At 57.6% G+C, this 20,667-nt stretch overlaps 1 protein-coding gene across 8 annotated transcripts; it reads right to left on the bottom strand.

The window, feature by feature from the left end:
• Positions 1-859: 859 nt before the first annotated feature.
• On the bottom strand, positions 860-20,032 carry Slc35e2b (solute carrier family 35 member E2B). 8 transcript variants are annotated; one of them, XM_046424620.2, is made up of 10 exons: positions 19,890-20,032; positions 16,732-16,946; positions 11,710-12,200; positions 11,497-11,632; positions 11,015-11,142; positions 10,268-10,388; positions 8,450-8,503; positions 7,603-7,675; positions 5,908-6,053; positions 860-4,999 (listed from the first exon to the last, which is right to left on the bottom strand). In XM_046424620.2, exons 3-10 carry the CDS (start codon positions 12,026-12,028, stop codon positions 4,660-4,662), a joined length of 1,317 nt encoding a protein of 438 aa, XP_046280576.1. In that variant the 5' UTR covers positions 12,029-12,200; positions 16,732-16,946; positions 19,890-20,032; the 3' UTR covers positions 860-4,659. The 8 variants fall into 8 exon arrangements, with proteins under 8 accessions (XP_046280576.1, XP_046280573.1, XP_046280572.1 ...); XM_046424617.2 differs by having other exon boundaries at positions 11,710-12,312; positions 16,804-16,946; XM_046424616.2 differs by having other exon boundaries at positions 11,710-12,203; positions 16,804-16,946.
• Between the last annotated feature and the right edge of the window lie 635 nt (positions 20,033-20,667).

The following is a 20,667-nucleotide window of genomic DNA, read 5'->3' as shown; positions in this document are numbered from 1 at the left end:
TTATTTTTTAGTTTTCAGTGGACACAACATCTTTATTTTTATGTGGTGTTGAGGATGGAACCCAGCCCCCACACATGCCAGGCGAGCACTTTACCACTGAGCCACAACCCTAGCCATAAGTTTTTTAAAAATCTTTATTATATTGACTTATTTTTATGTGGTGCTGAGGATAGAACCGAGTGCCTCGTGTGTGTGAGGCAAGCGCTCTGCCACTGAGCCACAACCCCAGCCCTTATAATTTTGTTTTTTAAACGTGTACAAAAATAGAGCAGGGAGAGAGCTTCACAGTGTGATGCTATTGCATTGTTCTTTTGAAAAGATGCTTTTCAAATCCATGGGCAGTTTTGTTTTTCAGGGTCCCTAAGTCTCACTCAGCCTACAGAATTCAGAACTTTCCTGGGAGACTTGCTAAAATGGGACTAGTGTTCCATATATCCATGTCAAGTTATGCTGTGGACTTTTTAAAAAGTCCAGCAACATCCTGAATCATTTTGAAGAGACGACTGAAGTTACAGCCATGGATCTGAAAATGCAAAAATGCAGAAGATTAACAAGAAATAGACAAGGGCATAAAAAAAGTTGAGGGGTATTGGGATTCTTTCCCCCCTTGAATGAAATGTTTACTTCCCGAATTTTAGTTACCAGAGAGCCTTTATTTTTCCCCTCCCTCCCTGCCAGAAACTGGTGAAGGCAATAAGAAACCGCGTTTGGTAATTTTGTTGGCATAAATGGAAGAGATACAAAGGAGAATGGAAGTGCACACTTGACATTGATCCCCCTTTTGTAGTACATGAGCCACTGACCATGGCTACCTTAGCTGCTTCATTTAGACAAAAGTAACCAGGAGGCATCCACAGGATTAATTACACAGTACCAATTTATTACCAGAGTGGAATTAACAGGGATTCACCTAAGTTATTTAAGAGAACCAAATTTTTTGAAAGCATTAATCTAGTCACATAAATACTGAAATTGGTGACACACAAAACAGCATAAACGTTTTGTATGATAGTTCTCCACAGTCTTGTTTGGTATAAAGCAAATGTAATTTGGCTCTGATGCAGGCAATTACTGATATGATTATCAAGTTTTTCAGCGTGGGAATGTCACCCTACTGTAGTCCTCTGGGATGGAGTCTACAATACCCTGAAGGCAGGAGCATATGTCTGCAAATAGTTTAGAAATTGCAAATGAGCTGAATGCACTTTTCCAGAAATGAAAACCAAAAACAAAAGACTTTTCAAACTGAATTTGGATGTCTGAGTAATGGTCCAGCAACTACCAAACCCAGAATCAAGAACCCCAGAAAAACAGGGAGAAATATCCCAGAGAGTGTGAAGTTGAAGTTTTCTGTACTGAGTTGCAGTTAGCAGCAACTCACAATCAGCATGATCTGAAGGATCTGCTCTTGGCTCCTTAGACAGGGCAGAGGAGCAAGGATGTTCATCAGGAAAACTGGGATGTTCTCATTTTTTAATTTAATAGGTGGAGGGCGTAGCCATGAGGTAGAGCACTTGCCTACCATGAGCTAGGCTCTGGGTTTGATCCCACATAAAAGAAGTTCCAACCAGGCAGTGAACATATTTTAAGAAGGAATGAAGCCCTTGGTAGAAAGCCCCACCCCCACAAAAAAATTGGGACTGGGGCTGTAGCTCAGTGGCAAAGTGCTTGCCTAGCATGCCTGAGGCACTGGGTTCAATCCTCAGCACCACATTAAAAAAAAAAATAAAAAAAGTAAAGGCATTCTGTCTATCTACAACTACAAAAAAAAAATTTAAAAATTGATTTCTGTCTATGATAACATAGGTGCTTACTTTTTCCAACCCAGGGTAACAGTGTAAATACTTCCAGACCTTAGAAAGCACAATGCTTGGAGCTGGGCACAGTAGCACACACCTGTGACCACAGCAACTTAGCAGGCTGAGGCAAGAGGATGGCAAGTTTGAGGCTAGCTTGGGTGATTTAGTGACTCTCTCAAAAAATAAAAAGGGCTGGGCTGTAGCTTGGTGATGGAGTGCCCCAGCACCTAAACAAAACACACACGCCCATCACTTGGACAGGTATAAAAGCTGCTGTGCCTCTGCTGTCCACTGACCCATTTTAGTGGTCATTCACAGGGAAGCTAAGCCCACAAGTTTCTGACAAGTATTTTAAGACATGCTACAAAGCAGTTCTATTTTGCTGATTTCTTTATGTAGCATTTTTTTAAAACTGTCTCTGACTCACTGTTCATTTTTCAAAAATTAAAGACACATTTTGAATTGTGCAAGAGTGTTCTCAACTTCCCAGCAGGCAGACTCTTAATGCTGATATACAGAAAATTATGACTATCAGATTTTTTTAAAAAGCATTTTATGCAGTTAGTAGTGGAGGTTTTCATTTTTCCCTTGTAGTGCTGTGGATGGAACCCAGGGCCTTGCATACCCTAGACAAGTGGTCGACCACTGAGTTACTCCCCAGCCCCCATGGAAGTTGTTTCAATATTTGAAATCTATACACCTCTAAGTATGGGTTAAGGAAGAAGCAGACACCCCACTGGGAAGGTCTGGTTGGTGTGCTGTTTACAAGGCACAGACCAAGGCCACAGGAGGAGTTACCAGCCCAGCAGCGGTCCAGCACCTGGGCTCCCACACCACATCTGTCATGGTTCCATAAAAGACTAGACAGACATAATAAGAGAGAATCGTCAGCACAGGGCCAAGCCAGGCCTTGGGAATGTCCTAGAAGTGCCAGGAGAAGTAGGGGTTGGTGCAAGATGGGAAGGAAGGTGCGTGTGGGTGAGGGCTTGGTGTTGGCCAAGCTAGGCTTCCACCATCTTCCTGCCCAGGATGCATGGAGGTCTCCAAAGCATCGTTACAGGAACTGCCTTGCTTGCTAGTGATTTAAGGAAATCAAAACAAGCTGAGCGCTGCTTTTGAAGCAGGAGGGGAGGGGTGAGTCACAACAGGCAACTTCCTAATTCCACAGGAGACAGTGCACCAGAAATTCGAAACAATACTCGGAAGCCAGGCGCCTGGACCTCTCAGCAAACTCAAAAGTGTCTGCCCCTCACTCTGTCAGAGCTTGGTAGCATGTGCTTGGGAGTGGACCAGGCCTTAGGGCAAATCAATCCAACAGCACCACCCAAATGCCACCTCCACCTCTTTTTCTTCAGTTTTTGGGGAAAGCAGAAGAGGAAGGAAACAGAAACCTGGGCAGAATCACACAGGAAAACATCTTCACAGTGGAGGTGACCCTGCGTGCAGGAGCACACAGCTGGCCCATCCTCGCACACAGGCCAGCTTCTTTAACAAGGCGGCTTGTGGATTAAAAGACCTCATTTTGATCCATCATCATTAAAAACCCTTTTCAAGTAGGTGGAAAGAAATGAGGCATAATTATTGCTCTTTGTTTCTGGGAGTTTACTTCTGGGAGGAACTGTTTTCCTATTCCCCAGCTGAGAAACCAACTGAAAAACCAGTGAGCTGATGATGGTTGCCCCTAACCTGACGAGTGGTGAGGGGATAAGCCCGGGAACAGTGGGTGCCAGTGGCTGCAGCCCACAAGCACAAGCCCAAGCTCAGGGCACAGAGAGGTTTCAGACTGGCTGGCCAAAGAGTGCATGCACCCAGGTCAGACTCCAGCAGGACGAAGGGCAGAGCCAGTGCCAGCCTGACTGCAGCTCTAGTACCCAGTTGAGACTCAGTCCGCCCAGTGGCTGGGGCGCTACCATATCGTGGTCCCTCGGGGGCAGCCATGGCCATGTGCCTGGACATGGCCACCTGACACACCAGGTCCACAAGCCATGTGGCTGCAGCTTTGTTGGAAAGTCGAGTGTCACGCAGCATAACCTGAGTGCTAAGTGCTCTGCAAGGGCTCCCCTGCTCAGCTGCCCCCCCCCCCCGCGGAGTCCAGCAGGGCGGTCCAGCAGGAGATCAGGGACCTCAGAACAGCCTGCTTCACACACATGAGTCTGAGATGTGAATGGAGCTAACCCCTCAAAGAGATCTGTCCTCAGCCTCCAGAATGAACAACCACCCCCCAGAGGTGAGGGGCTCAGTGCCAGGCTGTGAAGGGTGAGGGGCACGGTGCCAGGCTGTGATGGGTGGCTTTTCCCCTCACAGAGCAATTCAGTGGACAATCCCTGTCACACGATGTTGTGGCTATGGGGTCAAATGGCAGCCATAGGGCCCTCCATGAGGACAGCTCTGAAGCAGAGAGAGGAGTCTAGCCCCCTCTCAGCAGCTGAGACCTCTGCTTAGGGACCTGTCCACCTGCTCAGGTCTGGCACCTGGGAAGGTAGCCCACAGGGGACACTGTGGCCAGTGTCTGTGGATGGCTGGGGACCAGGCAGCTTCGGGGCCTGTGGTGGCTGGTGTGGGAGCTGAGGTCTCTGTTGGCACCAGGCAGGGAGAAGCTCGTGTTGGCACTGGAGCCCGGGCACATGTGGCCCAGCAGTCCCTTCAGAGGTGGTGGGGTCTGGCCCAGCTGCAGCCTGGTCAGCCTGGGGGTGCAGGCTGGTCCCTCCTCCAGTGCTCAGCTGTCAGTGGAGTCTGTGTCCCACGAGCCTCTGGCCCTCAGCCCACTGTGTAATGCAGGGGGCAGCCCTGGCTGGTTTCCAGGGACCATGCAGCGGCAGGGGGAGCATGCAGCGCCCAGGCAGCCAGGGGCCTCCCATGTTCAGGGGTGAACATGCTGTCTGGGGTCCTGGGGACCCACTGGTTCTGTATCGTCCTCGGGGACCCAGCTGGTGGCTGTGGCTAGGCTCTGCATGACTTCCTGCTGGTGCTGCCTGGCCTTGTTGTAGAGCAGGACACCCACCATCACGAGAATGGTGCCGACGGCTGACAGGCTGGTGATCTTGTTGCCGAAGACGATGATGCTGAGCCAGATGGACAAGGCGTGCTTCACGGTGCTGGCGACGCTGTGGCAACAGGGCAGAGGCAGGGGACGCTCAGCCCAGGCCACGTGCAGCCGGCCTGGAGAGTCCTGTGGGCACCCGGGTGCAGCTGCACGGGGCCTTGGGAGACAGGGCGAAACCCGGTCCCTCCTTCCTTCCCTCTTTCTCTGGGGTCACTTTTTGTTATGAAAAATGTCAAACAGAAAAGTGGAAAAACACGGCAGCCACATTCTCAGCAGCTAGATTTGGTGAACAGCTTTTTCTGCATGTGCTTCTTTCCTTCTTTGTGTTGAGATATTTTAAAATAACTCATAGACACTGCACCATTTTGCCACTAAATACTTCAGCCTGTTCTCTAAAGAATGAGAGAAAGGGCCAGGCATGGTTGCACACGCCTGTGATCCCAGTGGCTAGGGAGGCTGAAGCACGAGGATCACGAGTTCAAAGCCAGCCTCAGCAACTTGACAAGGCTCTTAGCAGCTCACGAGACCCTGTCTCTAAATAAAATACAAAAGAGGGATGCGGGTGTGGCTCAGTGGTTAAGTGCTTTGAGTTCAATCCCTGGTACCAAAAAAAAAAAAAGTACCCAGAGTGGGTGCAGCTGAGGAGTGGGGCACTTGCCCTGCATGGGCCAGGCCCTGGCCACCACCCCCGGCACCACACGCAAAAGGGACCCCTGTTTGGTGCTGCACCTGCTACATCTCGAGTGCTCAGGAGCCATGTGTGGCCGGCGGCTCCTGTGCTGGACAGCACAAAGGCAGAAGGTCCCACTGTCATAGACAGTGCCATTGGCTGCTCTGTTGAGAAAAACACTCAGCCAGTCCCAAAAACGTCTCTAATGTCAACTTCTAGTGGAAACCTGTGGGGACTCTCCTCTCAAGCTCACTGCACTTCACATGGTGCTGGTGCAGAACGGCCCAGCGACTGGGCACGGGGGCACCAGGCGTCACCACGGAAGATGCCAGACTTCAGGTCTTCTCTGCAAAACACCGGGCACACTGTGCCTCTCTCGGGAAGTCTCTGCTTACCTGAATGTCACCGGGGAGATCTTCCCCATGAGGGCATATGCAGTGACACTCTGAAGGTGGAACAGGGCACCATCTGTCAGGAGCAGGATCACCATGTCCTGGCTGTAGCTGAAGCTTGTCCCGCTCCTCCCGATCATGGGCACGTCCTAGGGCCAGAACCAAAGGCTGCTCTGCTGGCCCGCTAAGGAGGGCACAAAGGAAGGTCCCTGCAGAACTGCCACACTCGGGATCCCCCGCAAGCACACAGACGCTGTCACGAGGGAGGACAGAACCACCTCACTTCTGTGAGGACAGCTACCGCCAAAAGACAACCAAGCCAGAAAGTGCTGCAGAGGGTCTGGGGACAGGAACCTGCGCAACGGTGTGGTGGTGACCAGGGTGGCAGTCCCTCCAGGATTCAAACACAGGTCACTGCAGCATCCCGCAGTCCCACTGCCGGGCACATACCCAAAGAGCTGAAGGCAGGGCCTCCCAGGGAGACGTGTGACCGGAGTTCCCAGCAGCAGCACTCTCGGGGACCAAAACAGGACCAACTCGAGTGCCTACGGATGGTGAGTGGACAAACCAGAGCGGTCTGCCTACACTTGGGGAACACTCGGCCTTAAGGAGGAGCTAGGGTGGCACATGCCACATCAGAGAAGAACCTCAGAAAAGCTGTGCTGGGCGGCGGGCAACCTGGGGACAGAGCGCCCGTGGGCGTGTACGAGGCCTGGGTTCCGTGCCCAGCACCACACATACAAAAAAGGTCGTGCTGACCAGACACAAAAGACAAGCACTGTGGATCCCACCAGCAGGAGCCCTCAGAGGAGTTGACTGCCCAGAGCCAGAGAGGAGGTGGTGGCGATGGGGCTGGGGAGGGAGGGGAGCCCTGGACAGGGCGCAGGTCTGGGCTGGAGACGAAGTTCTGGGTGGGCTGTGTGATGGACACCGGGAACATGCTCTGCCTAGTGCCCCTGGACTTGACAGGATCGAGACAGGAAGCTCTTGTCCTTTGTGTTTCATCACGATAAAGAAATATGCAGACACGCAGCACGCTCCAGCTCTGAGAAGGTGACCCAGGAAACGCCCTCGTGGGTGTACGGCACCCGGGTGGGAGAAACGCGCCACTGTTCCCAAAAGGAGAGGGCGGGAGGCAGCCAGGGCCCCCAGCTGGGCGTGTCCATGGTGGAGGGAAAGGTCTGCACAGGTGTGACGCATGCATGGTGCGTGCGTTGGCACACGCGTGGACTCACACCGCCACGCACAGGTAAGTGTGGCAGTGAGGCCAGGGAGGGCGGCTCAGGCTTCACTCCCAACACTGCCTGTTCTGCAGCAGGCATTTATCACTTGCTGCACACCGGTGATCCCAGCGACTTGGGAGGCTGATGCAGGAGGATGGCAAGTTCAAGGTCAACCCCCACAACATAGAGAGAAAAGTAAAAAGGGATGGGAGTGCAGCTCAGTGGTAGAGAGCCCTGCGTTCAATCCCCAGCACTGCAAAAATTAAATCCAGTTAAAAAAATAATTTACACAAATCTAAAAATCCTCACACAGATATCTCTGCAAGTTGCTGCAGCTGTGGGCAGCTCCTGTATGTACAGCCCACTCCAAAGCACATACCCCGCAGCCATCCACTCGCAAAGGTAAGTCATTGTGTCAGAAATTTCCAGAGAGATGGGGCCCAGCTACAGTGGGATGCCCACTTCTAAAACCCACCATGAAGAAGATCCAGGCAGGGATCAGCATGGCCACGGCAGCAGCGCTGGTGTAGAACTGCAGCTCCGGGGCCCTGTGGGGACAGAAGACTCCTGACCTCCCCGTGCTTGGGGGCTGGGATTTCCCTGGGGATTTCACGAAAGAACACATCACAGTGCTGACACACAGACGTGGACACCCATGGCTGCCCAGAACTGAGAAGGCAACAAGGACCAGGCTGGCTGTCAGGCCTACAAGGAAGCTGAAGGGTCCTTTCCCTGAGTTTTCTTTTTCTCCTATTTTTTTTTGGGGGGGTGGGGTATCAGGGATTGAACTCATGGGAACTTGACCACTGAGCCACATCCCCAGCCCTATTTTGTATTTTATTTACAGACAGGGTCTCACTGAGTTGCTTAGCGCCTTGCCTCGCTGTTGCTAAGGCTGGCTTTCAACTCATGATACTCCTGTCTCAGCCTCCCGAGCCGCTAGGAGTACAGGCATGTGCCACCATGCCCGGCCTTCCCCTACTTTTTGACAAAATACTTTCAAAGCCCCCTAAGCCACAGGGGAAACATGTCATGTCTTCCAGGAGCATCTGGAATCTTTCTTCTTGGCACTGGGGATTGAACCCAGGGGCACATAACCACTCCCTTGCCACATCCCCAGCCCTTTCTATGTTCTATTTTGAGACAAGGTCTCACTAAATTGCTGAGGCTAGAGTTTGAACTCTAGATCCTCCTGCTTCAGCATCCCAAGTCACTAGGATCACAGGTGTGTGCCATCCTGTCCAACAGTATTTGAAAACTTAAATGGGCAAAAGTCCTCATGGGCCTTACAAAATCAGATGTCCCCCCTCTGTGATACTTACGAGAAACGGTATTTGTCCCCGCTGAGGAGCTTTTTTGAAAAAACATTCTGCAAACTAGAACAGAGAGAAGAGAAGGTTAAGGATGGAACTGAGTCGGCGTGGCCCTCAGGAGCAGGGGCTGGGCTTCCTGTTAGCAGTGACATTAATGGCCATGCCTGGTGGATAGCGCTGAGCACCTGCTGGGAGCAGGTGCCCCACCAGGGGTTCCAAGCATCTGCCTGCTGGGAGGTGGGCGCCATGCCGCCCGTCACGGGTGGGCAAGAGGAAGTACTCAGGGTCCTGTCTCAGGCTTCACAAAACCCTTCTTGGATAAAACTGCCACGAGTCACAGCCTGCCTCAGTCAGGCACCTGGGGCTTCCAGAGGCGGGCATGACTCAACAGACTTCACCTACATGGAGACCCTGTGGGAAAACACAGCCGGAGCTCACGAACACCAGGCTGTGGGGACACAGGACATGTGTCTTCGCCAGCACCCAGCACTCAGAACTCAGCACAGTGTGAGCTGTGACTAAACTACGCCAGCATCCTAGAGGACAGGCGATGTGAGCACTCACTGGCCCGCCACGGGCCCGGACTAGGGCTCGGGCTCGAGATTCTGTGACCCTGGCCCGAGCCCTTCCAGAGGTTCCCAGCTCCGCCAGGCAATCTGCCATCCAGGATGCTCCGAGGACAGCCAGAAACCAGGACCTCGAGCACAGGACCCAGCAGGTTGCCTGTGAACATGAAGTGCTGCCTGCGTGTGAACAAGAGGCCTTCCTGGAAATCAGGCTGTGGACACCCGATGCCATGATGCCCCTCCAACAAGCTGACAGAGACCTACCACACGCACAGGTGGTGCGGCCCTGGCACGCTCCTAGGACACAAACACAGTGCAAGAGAGTAGCAAGGGCTGTCAGGAGCTCAGGATGCAGCTCAGGTTGGAGCTCGGGTTGGAGCTCAGGATGGAGCTCAGGTTGGAGCTCGGGTTGGAGCTCGGGTTGGAGCTCAGGTGGAGCTCAGGTGGAGCTCAGGGTGAAGCTCAGGTTGGAGGTCAGGTGGAGCTTGGGATAGAGCTCGGGGTGGAGCCTGGGTGGAGCATGGAGCTCGGGGTGCTGCTCAGGGTGGAGTTCAGGGTGAGCACCCCAGTTCCACACCAGGACCAAAACAGAAAGATGATTCCTGTCTTTTAGAGGCAGCTGCACTACTCAGACTTGCCAGCTCTTCCCTGCTGTGAGAGGAGTGCCGACCTGCTCCTGCTCCTGGAAGCCCGGCTGCTTTTCCCTACGTCACTCAGAAATGAGAGGGACCCAGCAGTAGTCATTAACCCTGAGAGAAGGTTTTGCAGGGCTGACAGCGGGTGGGGAACCACCTGCTTTGCACCAATCAAAACAGTGGCTGGAAGGCGTCCTGGCCTCTGCCTGCACAGGACCCCAGCAACACCGCACGCCTCCCAGGGCCTGGCTATGTGGCAGTTTCTTGCCACCAGAGGTAGCCTCTTTGCAGCTGAACGTGGACGGCCACTTAACCAGGAGAGCAGACGCCCCTGTGAGCACCACCACGGCCCAGAGCCCGTGCGTGGCTCAGCCTGCGGCCTGGTGATTGTCAGCTTGAGCAGCGTCTGAAGTAGGACTGCATCCTCAGGGTCAGGCTTGCTTCTGAGGAGAAGGTGCCTCACTGGGGACTTACCGCTTTGCTATTCAGGAAAAGGCACTGGGAGCCCTGCTGAGTCGCAGGAGTGCCTCTGAGCCAGCCTGGGCTGGGCGTGAATACCCGTGAATCCAGGAGGAGGCCAGCGCCATTTCCAGGCACCCCCATCCTGCACACCTTTAGTGACTCACCAGTCCATGATGTTGGTGGACAATGCAGCTGAGAAGCCCAGGATGTTGAAGCTCATCTCAGTGGCTGTGCACAGGGCCAGGCCTCCCATGACGGGGATGAGGGACAGGTTTACCAGCAGTCCTGAAGGGCAGGACGCACAGGTGACTGGCACAGATCCCTCCAAGGGCCCAGGCGCCTCCCACCCCCTTGGATGACAGGTGGGGCTTTCACTTTGACTCAAAAACAAATGCCACCAGCTCCTCAAGTCACAGGGAGACAAACCAAGAGGAAGCCCAAGTAAGGCCCACCCTGCAGCAGCCTGCACAGTGGGGCCCTCCTCTGTGAGGGGTGTATGCTGGGCCTCAGAGACCTGAGACCCACAGACACGCTCTGGCAACATGGAGAGTCATGGGAGGTCCCCAGGAACGACTGCCGTCCTAAGGTGAGCCAAGTGCTGAGGCTCAGGGGAGCATGGTGCAGCAACCCCAGGAAGCTCACCTACGGCCCACTGGAGACCAGCCCCACCCCGGACACCCTGCTGCCGGTCTCCACCAGGCTGGGGCATGAGGCGCAGCGCCCTCTGACCTGCGAGCACCCTACTCCTGGTAGGCACAGGAGACTCCTAGTAGGCACTCATGACCACTAAGCAAACGACGGGGAGGGGAGGCGAGGGGCTGGCACTTTGTGACCGCAGGGCTGTAGCTGCTCTGAGCTGGAGCACACTGCAGGGAGGACAGGACGGTGAGCCCGGCTCCAGGGCCACTCACCCGTGTACTCCCCCAGGATCATCCGAGACATGATCACGGTGAAAATAGGGGCAGAGCTCTTCACTGTCTCGGCAAAGGACACTGCCACGTTCTTCAGGCTGACCAGCCCCAGAACCACTGTTGCGAACCTAACAGCAAGCACGGGCATCCTCAGCACTGGCACTCTGGGTCAGACCAGCCTCGCCAGCACCATCCTGCCGGCCATGGCTTAGCACCCTGAGTGTGACTCCCTCAGGCTGCAGGATACCCGGGCAGCACCCTGGGAGAAGGCACCTTCCCTCCAGCTGATGCTAAACTGGTTCTTGACAAAGAATCTGGTGAGGACACAGGGCATGGAGATGCACAAACTGCCTCCTCAGGCCCAGGCCCGACACTCCCCAGCAGGGCCCCAGCCACCGCCGGCAGAAGCACTCCCACCATCAGTGGCCAGAGGCATCTCATGCCTGGAGTAACTGGACACTCGAGCGAGTGCCAGTCTTTACCTCATCAGGCCCACAAAGAGCATGGTCACGATGAAGTTGGGTGGGTAGGCCAGCCGGGGCTTGTGCTGGTGTAGGCAGCAGGGCAGGCACATCTTCACACACCCGATGACCGTGGTCGACAGCATCTGCACGGCACCTGAGGGACGCGGGGGCCACGCTGACCACACTGCCCGCTGAGCCCTCCGCCCACATTCCCTCCCGGCCGGGCACTACCTAGCATGCTGGGTTCGCCCTCCAGCAGGGACAGGATGTACTTGTTGAGGAACAGCGTGCAGAAGCTAAGGAAGAACCAGAGCGACAGGTAGCTGAGGGCCCGCGGGCTCCACACGCCCAGGCCTGACTCGAGGACTGTGGTCTCCGTGATGGTGACAGTGAGCAGGCTCTCCTCCGGGCTGCCCGCGCTCCTGGTGAAGGCCATCTTCTCGCTTCGGTGACCGAGAAGAGCGCCCCAGGCTAGAGCCGCCTGTCCCTTGGGCTCCTCTGCAGGGTCGGGAGCGCTCTCCGGAGCCTCGGGTTTGGTGGAAGATGACATGCTGGGGTCCTGCCCAGGAGAACCAGCTTATCTGGAGGGCGGGCAGCATAGGTCACGGCCACTGCCCAGGTGCGAGGATGCTGGCAGAGGAGAGGACGCCGTGGTCCCGGCTGGCACGAACATGGCCCCTGACACTGCCTCTCCCCAGCAGGGCGCGGAGGCAGAGGCTAGGCTGCTGAGGAAAGGAGCTCGGTCACCACGAGAAGCAGAGCCAGAGCCGCCGGGGGCTGCACAGGGCACGTGCACTCAGGCTTGTCTTCAGATCGACCGAGAGTCCACTGCCCCTAAAAAATGTACCAACTCCAGGATCCTCCTGCCCGAAGCTGGCCACCCCCAGCTGACCCTCCTCTCCCTCACACAGCAGCTCTCGAGCAGGTCCTGAGGGCTGTGTCCACAGTGCAGGCCAGGCTGACCTTGGCCCTTCCTCTCCCACCCCACCCAGGGCCCTGCAGGCCTGGGTCACTGCAATAGCTCAGCCTCAGTGGTCACCCTCCTCTGGGCTCGCCCTCCTTCCTGGCAGGAGACCAAGACCAAGACCCTGCTGAGCTCCGTGGTCTCCAGGCTGAGGCTGCCCCTGCCCGTGCCCTGCCTCAGGCCTGGACAGCCATGCTCACGCCAGATGGCCACTCCTACAGCTGTGGGCAGGGCCAGATCTGCCCACCTTCTCCCTTGTGCCAGGGCGCTCTCCTGGTTCTTGCTCTATACAACCCTCGGTGACAAAGACCTGCTCCGTCACAAGGACCAAGGTCCCCCTTCAAAAGTAGACTCAAACCTGAGTCCAGGGCCCCAGCCCAACAGAGCCTCTGGAGCAGACTCCTGGGTCCTGGGTCCCGGCCACTTTCTTCTCTGGGCTCAGCTTTGCGTTTAAAAGGGCGCCCTTCACCTTCCCTTGCTCTCCCAGTCACCCGGCCTGCAGCAGGGTGGCTCTGCTTGTCACTGACCTCCCCAGGTCCACCTCGGGACAGCCCACCCACACCTCACCTCATGGGTGAGTCCTACGCTGCGGCCTCCCAGCTCCCTGCTCATCCACCTGTGTGCTCCAGGCTCCCCAGTCAGCCATGGAGACCGGCCCGACTCCCCACAGTGTGACTGGCGACCCTTCCCTGCTCCTGGTGCAGGGCAAGGCTGGAGGCTCTGGGGTCAGCCCCCTCCCACAGTCCACCCATCTGTCCAGCCGGCTATTACTGTGCCAGCAACCGCAGCCTCTCTCAGCCACCCACGTGCGTGGGGTCCCGCTGCCCCAGGGTGAGGACGGCTCATCCGGTCCACGCTGAAATGCTGTCTCCTCATTGTCCCAGCACAGCAGCACCATCTGCCCTGGTGACCATGCTGGTGGCTCTCTCCGGGGCTCTGGCCTGAGATGGGGACACAGGGAGAGCTTGCTCTATCCCACCCTTCCTACCGGGTCCAGGGCTGGCTGGAGGTAGACCGGTCACCTTGCCATCATCCAATGCCCTGGGCACCCTGGGGGCTCCTTTCTGAAGCAGCTAAATAGCCCGTGGGACTAGCCAGCACAGCCCTCTCCAGATGGCTGCCCACGCGCCTTCACCAGCACACCATTGCCAGGGGGCTGTTTCCCAGCCCCTTGTGGGTGCCCCCTTCCACGGCAGACCCAGATCCTGATAAGGAGACCAAGAGGCACCCTGTCCCTCCGGCCTGGGACCTGTCACACAGGCACTGCCTGAGCTTGGGGGAACAACACCAGCTCCCACTGTGCCTGTTCTCTGCAAGGGAAGACGAGGTGCGTGGGCTTCCTGTCTGGCGACGGAACACAGTCTGGATTCAGAGCACAGGCCTCTCAGCTCACCCTTGGCTGAGCAACTCCCTCTGCCAGGAAGGTCTCCCACGGTTCCTGCTGAGGAAGTCACGGCATTCCAGGCAAAGCTGCCACAGCAGCAGGTCATGCTGGCCCCAGAGCCCAGGGCCCTTGTCTCTGCTGAGGCCATGAGGCTGTGTGACATGGGCAGCGTCATCCAGGGCTAGAGGCAGCCTGACACCTGCCCTCCCACTGCTCACTGTGGTAGTGAGATACCAAGGGCCCAGGGTGCCACCTGGGACGCTCTGTTCCTGGCCAAGGCCTCATACAGGAGCCAGACACATGGTCCCTTCACCTCACTACCGCAGCGTTCCCTGAGAACAGGCTGCTGTGCCACTCCTCCACCAGCCAGCACCTGGGCCACACCAGCACCCACAGGGTGAGCTCCCTGGCCATAGATGTACACAGGAAGTCATCATACAGACCCCTTCTCCCATGCACCCCCTGCACGGCCTCAGTGGCCACTGTCTGCCCTGCTCCTGTGCCCACGCCGTCCTCTGCCCTGTTAACCTCTCCACTCCCAAAGGACACTGATATGGTGCGACCTCCTCCTGAGGCTGCAGTGGCCAGCAGAGAGGCCCACAGCACCTTGAGAACGCCCCCTCACTCGTGCTCAAGGGTGGACAGGCAGACAGCCACTATGCCGCGCCACCCCTGGCACCCAGGCCCTGTGCACATCGCTGCCCAGGGCAGCTGGCAGGACAGAAGCAAACAGATTCCAGAGACTCTGCTGGATGTGACCTTTCTAGCCAGAGCAGGTGACAGGAGCAACAGGCGAAAATCACCCAGGCACTTCCTAAGCCAGGTTTAGCAAGAGCCAGGCGGCCCTGGGAGGCGTGCTCCCCTGCCGTTAAGAAGGTCTGTCTGGAGCTCTGCGGGGTCACTCAGAGCAAAGACAACCAAAGAAGAAAACAGCCGAGTGTCTCAGCGGAGGAGCTGGCAGCGTGCTTTCACAGCCGCAGGCCAGGAGGGAAGCCAGGGCTGGGGCTCCCCTGCCAGGGGCACGCCTGAGGCTGAAGGGGCGACTCAAGGCTCAAGAGCAGTCGAGGTGCAGAAGTCCACAGGCCCAGGGCGTGATGGTTACACACCAGGGTTCCCATGAATCCCCTCAAGTCCAGCCACTCTGCCAGGACCGCTGTCAGATCTGGGAACACATCACCGTGGAGACACTGCCCGACAGATGAGAGGTGCAGGGTAAGGTGAGTGGCCCTGGGCCCAACCGCCTCTCTCCCGGCATGCCTGCTCAGCAACCCTGGAGGGGACCGTCAGGTCTTCATGGTGCTTGATCTCCAGTGCGCACTTCCTGGAGGCCGAGGGGAGGCAGAGCTCCCTCTGATGCTCGACTTCTTGCCTGAGCCACTCAACGCACAAACTCCATTCCACCCAAAAGAGGCACCCGGCAAGTAACAGCATATTCCCATCACTCAGGAAATTCCAAAGGCTTTAAGAGTCCTGTGCCAGGAACTAAGGACAAAGACCAAAAATAATCTCAAGATTATCTCAGGCCCCAAAACAGCTGAAGTCCCGGGAGAACTGCAGATGTGACTGCCAGCTGCCAGGATGCGGGATGGAGGGAGCACCTGGCAGCCCTTCCTGCAGACCCACTGCCCGGCCCTTGCTCCTGCTCCCTGGAGTTGAGACTGGCCTCCGCTGCCTGTGGAAGACCCCAGCAGAAAGGTGGGGTGTGCCAGTCCCTGGCTGCCTGCGTCCCTGCAGCTATAGCCTCCACAAACTGGCCTTGGCTTGCTTTGTAGGGCTCGCTCAAAACAGACCCCTGGAGCAAGGCTTGGGGACAAAAGTTTGCACCAAGGGGGCCGGGGCGGAGAGGGCAGCAGGAGCAGTGGAGGTGGTGGCCACTCCCTCCTTTCTGGGAAACAGCAGAGCAACCCAGTGGACAGGGTGATGCCCACAGCCGCTGTTCTTCAGGCTGAGTTCGGAGCTTCCGTGTCCTCCCAGGCAATGGGCCACAGTGCCACCCCCAGGACAGGCGTGGACATTGTGGGACAGGCTCTCGCTGCCTCCCTGTGTTCTGCTGTCCATCTCCTGCAAATGCAGAGCTGGAACCCAGGGAGCCAATGGCCTGCGTTGTCCAGCTGCTAGGACACACGGCCGAGTGTGCACGTACCCAGGTCCACCTGTCCTCCCAGTGAGGCAGCCTGTGTGCTGCTGGCAGCAGCCGCGTGGCGAGACAAGCCCATCACTGGCCATCGGCCAGATGGCACTCGGTGAATCTTGAGCTTCCCTCAGGGTCCAGGGCAGAGAGGAGCAGGTGGGGGACCTGGGCCTCTCAACAGACCCACCTGCTGCCCACCACATCTAGAGCGGGGCCAGGAGACCTCAGCTTCGGGACGCATGCTCACTCTCAGCCTGTCTTCAGGACAGCTGGGCTCTCACAGATGCCCACTCACCTATTATGAGCCATGGGTGCCACGAGGAGGGAGCAGGGCCAGGTGAGGGCCAGCAAGACCCACAGGCTTTACCCAGGCCGCTGTCCTCCCTGGAGGCCCTGGACAAGGGGGCTCTGCACCCACCTGGCCTCCCTTCCACCCCTGTGGCAGGAGCCTGCTGGAGCACCCTAAACACCAGTGTGGACATCTGCGACAGAATTCAAGGAGGCCGAGGCCCAGGCAGCTGAGGGCTCACTGCTCCAGAAGCCCAGGTCGTGGGGGAGATGAGGAGGGGAGGCAGCCGCAGACCCCTGGCAGGCAGAGGAGCCGCCTCTGGGGAGTGCGGCAGGACCAGGACCCGCCAGGGGCCTGGAACAGGGCGCCTGCACCTCCAGTGGCCTCCAGGGCCTCTTGGCGGAAACCAGCAGAGACGCAGAAAGAAATGAGCCCAGAGAGGAAGGAGGGAGGAGAGCGAAGGGAGAACCTCAGCTGCCACAGACCTGAGACAGCCTCGGCTAAACCACACACCAGGGCCATGGACGCTAGTCAGAGAGGCAGAAGCAGCATCTCACCAGGTCTCACCAGGGAGCTCCTCAGCGACTGGGAGGCTCTGAGGCCCGTCACAGCTGAGAAGAAGCCAGGGAGCAGGAGGCGGGCAGAGCCCGGCTGGGGACCGGAGAGGCAGGAGCAAGTCCTCTTTGCTGAAACACTTCCGCTGTGGGGCAGGAGAACATTTAGATACAGATCAATGCTGAGGATCAAAGATCAAGGATCAGTAGCTACCAGGCCGCCAGCAGGGAGGAGCAGCTGCCTGCAGCCTTGGGGTGGACCCAGAGGCCTGAGGACAGCAGTCTCCACAGCTGCCAAACAGGACACCATCAGGCAGACAGACAAGCAGACAGAGCCATCAGGACTGACAGGTAGGGAAGAACCAAGCCCTTGCACAGAGCTTGGCAGTGGAGCCGCACTCTGCGAACCCTGTCCCCACAGAAACCAGGGCCTGCATCACCTGCAGGTGAAGGACAGGAACCTGTGGCCAGAGGAAAGCTCCAGATGGGAGACCAAGGCTTGAGCTCCGTCCAGCCCAGAAGGGGTCTTCCTGCACCATGGCAAACCTGACCCAGAGAGGTGTCAGGCAGGTCTGAAACACATAGGTGGCACAGTCCTGGCACCCACCCGGGGGGACCCCGGGGGCACCACAGCCTGAGGACTAGTCCACTACGCTGTGTTGGAGTTAACTCCCCACGGCAGACAGTCACCCTGAGGCCAAGTAAAATGTCAACGCTGAGGCAGACAGAGGGTGCACAGGAACACTCACATGGCTCTTCCCGAAGTCTGAACTTTTCTTAAGATACAAAGTTTGAAGTCTGGGTGTGGTGGCCCCATGCTCAGGAGGCTTAGGTAGACTGAGGCAGGGGGATGGCAAGTTTGAGGCCAGCCTCAACAACTGAGCAAGACCTTGTCTCAAAATGAAATATAAAAAGGGCTGGGGGTGTGAGTCAGTGGAAGAGGACCTCTGGGCTCAGTCCCCAGTGTTTAAAAAGAGAAACGAAACAAGAGACCATTTACTCTCTGAGTCCCTCTTGCTGTGCAGGCACACAGTGAAGAGATGAAGATCAGTAGCTCCTCGTGGGGTGAGGGCAGGGGTCCCTTTCCACCTCCTCCTGGGGCAACCCCTTCGCTCAGGGTCTGGAAGCCAGGCCTGCACAGACCCCCTGCAGGGGGTATGGGGTCACCTCAGAGGCTGCCTACTCCAGCCTCACCCCAACAATCAGGGATGAAAAGTCAACCCCCTGAGACAGCACTTCAAGCCCACACTGACCAAAGTCAGTTCCAAAGTTTTTGCAAGGTGACATGGGGACGGCAGGCAGCAGAAGTGAACCTCAACAAGGTGAGTGACCGAAGGAAGGACATTCTTCCACCTGTGCCTGGCTCAGCCTGGGGCTTGGATCCCACGCAGCATCCACTTGGGGAGGCCACAAGACCCCTGGGGGCTTGTCAGCCCCTCTCAGGCTACATGGGGTTGAGCCAGAGCTACACAGTCTAGCAAAGCATGGAGTCCCCACGGGATTGGGCCCACCATCCCTCTTGGCCTCAGTGACTCAATTCCTATTCTGCAAAGGACTGAGGTCAGCAGCCGTCTGGTACACAAATGCTGGAAGGGCATGCATGGCCAACCTCACCTGGGGACAGAGCTGCTGGAGCTGGGGAGTGGGCGTGCTGCCCACCTGCTCGGGCCAGAAATGGAGGGGGTGGCTCCTGTCCCTCCCGCCCCAGCCGGAAGGATGTGTGCAGGCTGGGCTCACAGGGAACAAGCTGCACAGTGCTGAGCCCCAGTGAGCGGGCAGATGCTGGGCTTCAAGGTCCCCGAGCTGCCAGCACTGTGTGCACCGGACCTGCTGGCCAGAGAACGTTCTGGCCAACATCTTCACTATCCCTAGATTCCAAGCCATGGACCCAGTTCAGAAGCTGTTCTGGAGCAAAGCAGATGTCACCAGGTGTTCTGCCTGACTGGTCTCCATTTTTGGTGAGGGTGTCAGGGCACATCCACGCTTGACAACCCACACTCATGGGGTTCAGAATCCTCACCTGAGTGGCTCCAGCCTCTGCCTGGCCTGGGGCTGCTTGCTAAGCTCTGGTCTCCCAAGTAGAAACTGGAAGCCCCCAGGAATACACACCAAGGAGTGCCCGAGGAACTCAAGCACAGAGTGCGGACAGATGCTGCCCGCCACCCTCGGCCGGGATGCCACGCTTCGGCACACAGCACCGTTCCGGCTGTGTCCAGCTCCAGCAGGGGGACACCAAGTCCATTTTTATTCCTTTTCTCTTCTACATTCTCTCATTTTTCTACACTGAAAATGGATAATGTTAATGTGAAAACCTTCCTATTTCCTCTTTGTTTTCTTCAGTACTGGGGACTGAACCCAGGGCATTCTACCACTGAGTTACACCCCCGACCGACCCTTTCTAAATTTTTACTTTTGAGATAGAGCCTTGCTGACTTGACCAGCTAGCCTTGAACTTGCCAACCTCCTGCCTCAACTCTCTCAGTCACTGGGATCACAGGCGTATACCACCATGCCCACCTTGCACTTCTCTCTTAATGTCCCTTTTAATGTTAGTAGTTTCATTCGGTGTTAAAATGTTATTTGCAAACTTATAAAGTACACTGAACTTGGGGGGAAAGGACCTTTAAAAAAGCCACTGAACAAGAAATTCCTGCTTAAACAGTGGTGTTGTACATTTTGTTTTGCTCTTTTGTAGAAGCCTGCAAAGATGTTCCCTGCTCAGAGAACAAATTTGCGGGGAACTGCCTGTTTGTCAGAATGCCGGAAACACGACGGTTAAAGCAGACTCCCCGCGCGGGACCCGCAGCTCTGGGCCTGGCTGGGGCTGCGCTGCCACCTCACAGGGCCCTGCCGTGCACCGCTGTCCAGTTTCCCAGCGAGTTGCCCTCCCGACGGAGGAAGGGGCGACTTCGCGAGGCACATGCCACGGGGCCTTGGCCCCGGTTGGGCACCTCCCCACCCGCGTCCCCGGCCCCCAGTGTCCAGGTCCACCGCCCGACCAGTGTCCCGGGTTCCCGAGACCCCGCCCCCGCCCTGAGTCCCCGCCCGACCTGTGTCACCGGCTCCTGAGACCCCGCCCCCCGCCCTACCTGTGTCCCCGGCACGCGTGGCCGCCGCAGGAGGGACCGAGGCCGCGTCTCCGCGCGGACGACCACAACGTGGTTGCGCGCGGGGCAGAGAGGACCGACCGGCGCGGGGCGCGGGGGCGCGGGGGCCGCCCGCCCGCAGGGGTCCCGGGCCAGGGCCGACGCGGGGCGGGCGGCGGCGGCGCGCTGTCATTCGTGCTGGCTCACGTGCTCGGCGGACACCGCCCGGGGGCGGCGGGCCGGACCCGCCCACCACCGCGGCCGGCCGGAGAGGGGGCGGCGCTCGTGTGCACCGCGACGCCTCGCGGGAGGGGCCCGCAGGCCCGGGCTGGAGCGGGGACACGCCGCGGCGGGGGCCGGAGGTGACGCACAGGAAGCCGGCGCACTCCTCGCCACCCGGCGGGCGCCCGCCCCTCGGTGCCCCGCGCGCCTGGCCGGCCAGGAAGGCCGCGGCGGCACAGCCTCGCGGCCGCTGGGGCCGCCCTCGGAGCCACCCACCACGCCCGGCGCGCGCTGGTGGGCCGAGCCTCGGAGGGCCCGTCCCGGGGCGTGGCTTCCGGGCCGTCCCGCGCCTGCGCGGCACCTGCGGTTCCGGGTTCCGCCGGGGGGCGGCCCAGCCGGCTGCGGTGTGCTCTGCGGCGGCGTCACTGCAGGGCCAGAGGCTGAGTGTTAAAAGTTGTTGTGCGGTACTGGGGGTGAACCCGGGGTGCCCTTGTAGAGGCACTCTCTCCCCCACAGGAAATCGGAATTAAACTCCTCCAGAAGGCGTCTCCGTAACTGA

The sequence above is a fragment of the Marmota monax genome, unplaced genomic scaffold (assembly GCF_021218885.2).
Source record: "Marmota monax isolate L192 unplaced genomic scaffold, Marmota_monax_Labrador192_F-V1.1 WCK01_AAM20220418_F8-fsc00080, whole genome shotgun sequence".
NCBI classification, from domain to species: domain Eukaryota; kingdom Metazoa; phylum Chordata; class Mammalia; order Rodentia; family Sciuridae; genus Marmota; species Marmota monax.
Note: the sequence above shows the minus strand (reverse complement) of the source record. Positions and strands in the feature narration are given on the sequence as shown.

What these genes read in the sequence shown, in the direction of transcription:
- Slc35e2b (XM_046424620.2), bottom strand. Translation starts at nt 12,028, where the DNA reads ATGTCATCTTCCACCAAACCCGAGGCTCCGGAGAGCGCTCCCGACCCT. An exon ending in CTCTTTGTGGGCCTGATGAG is followed by an intron (nt 11,143 to 11,496) that starts GTAAAGACTGGC and finishes GCTTGCTGTTAG; the next exon opens with GTTCGCAACAGTGGTTCTGG. An exon ending in CTGCCTGGATCTTCTTCATG is followed by an intron (nt 6,054 to 7,602) that starts GTGGGTTTTAGA and finishes TTCTGGCCCTAG; the next exon opens with GACGTGCCCATGATCGGGAG.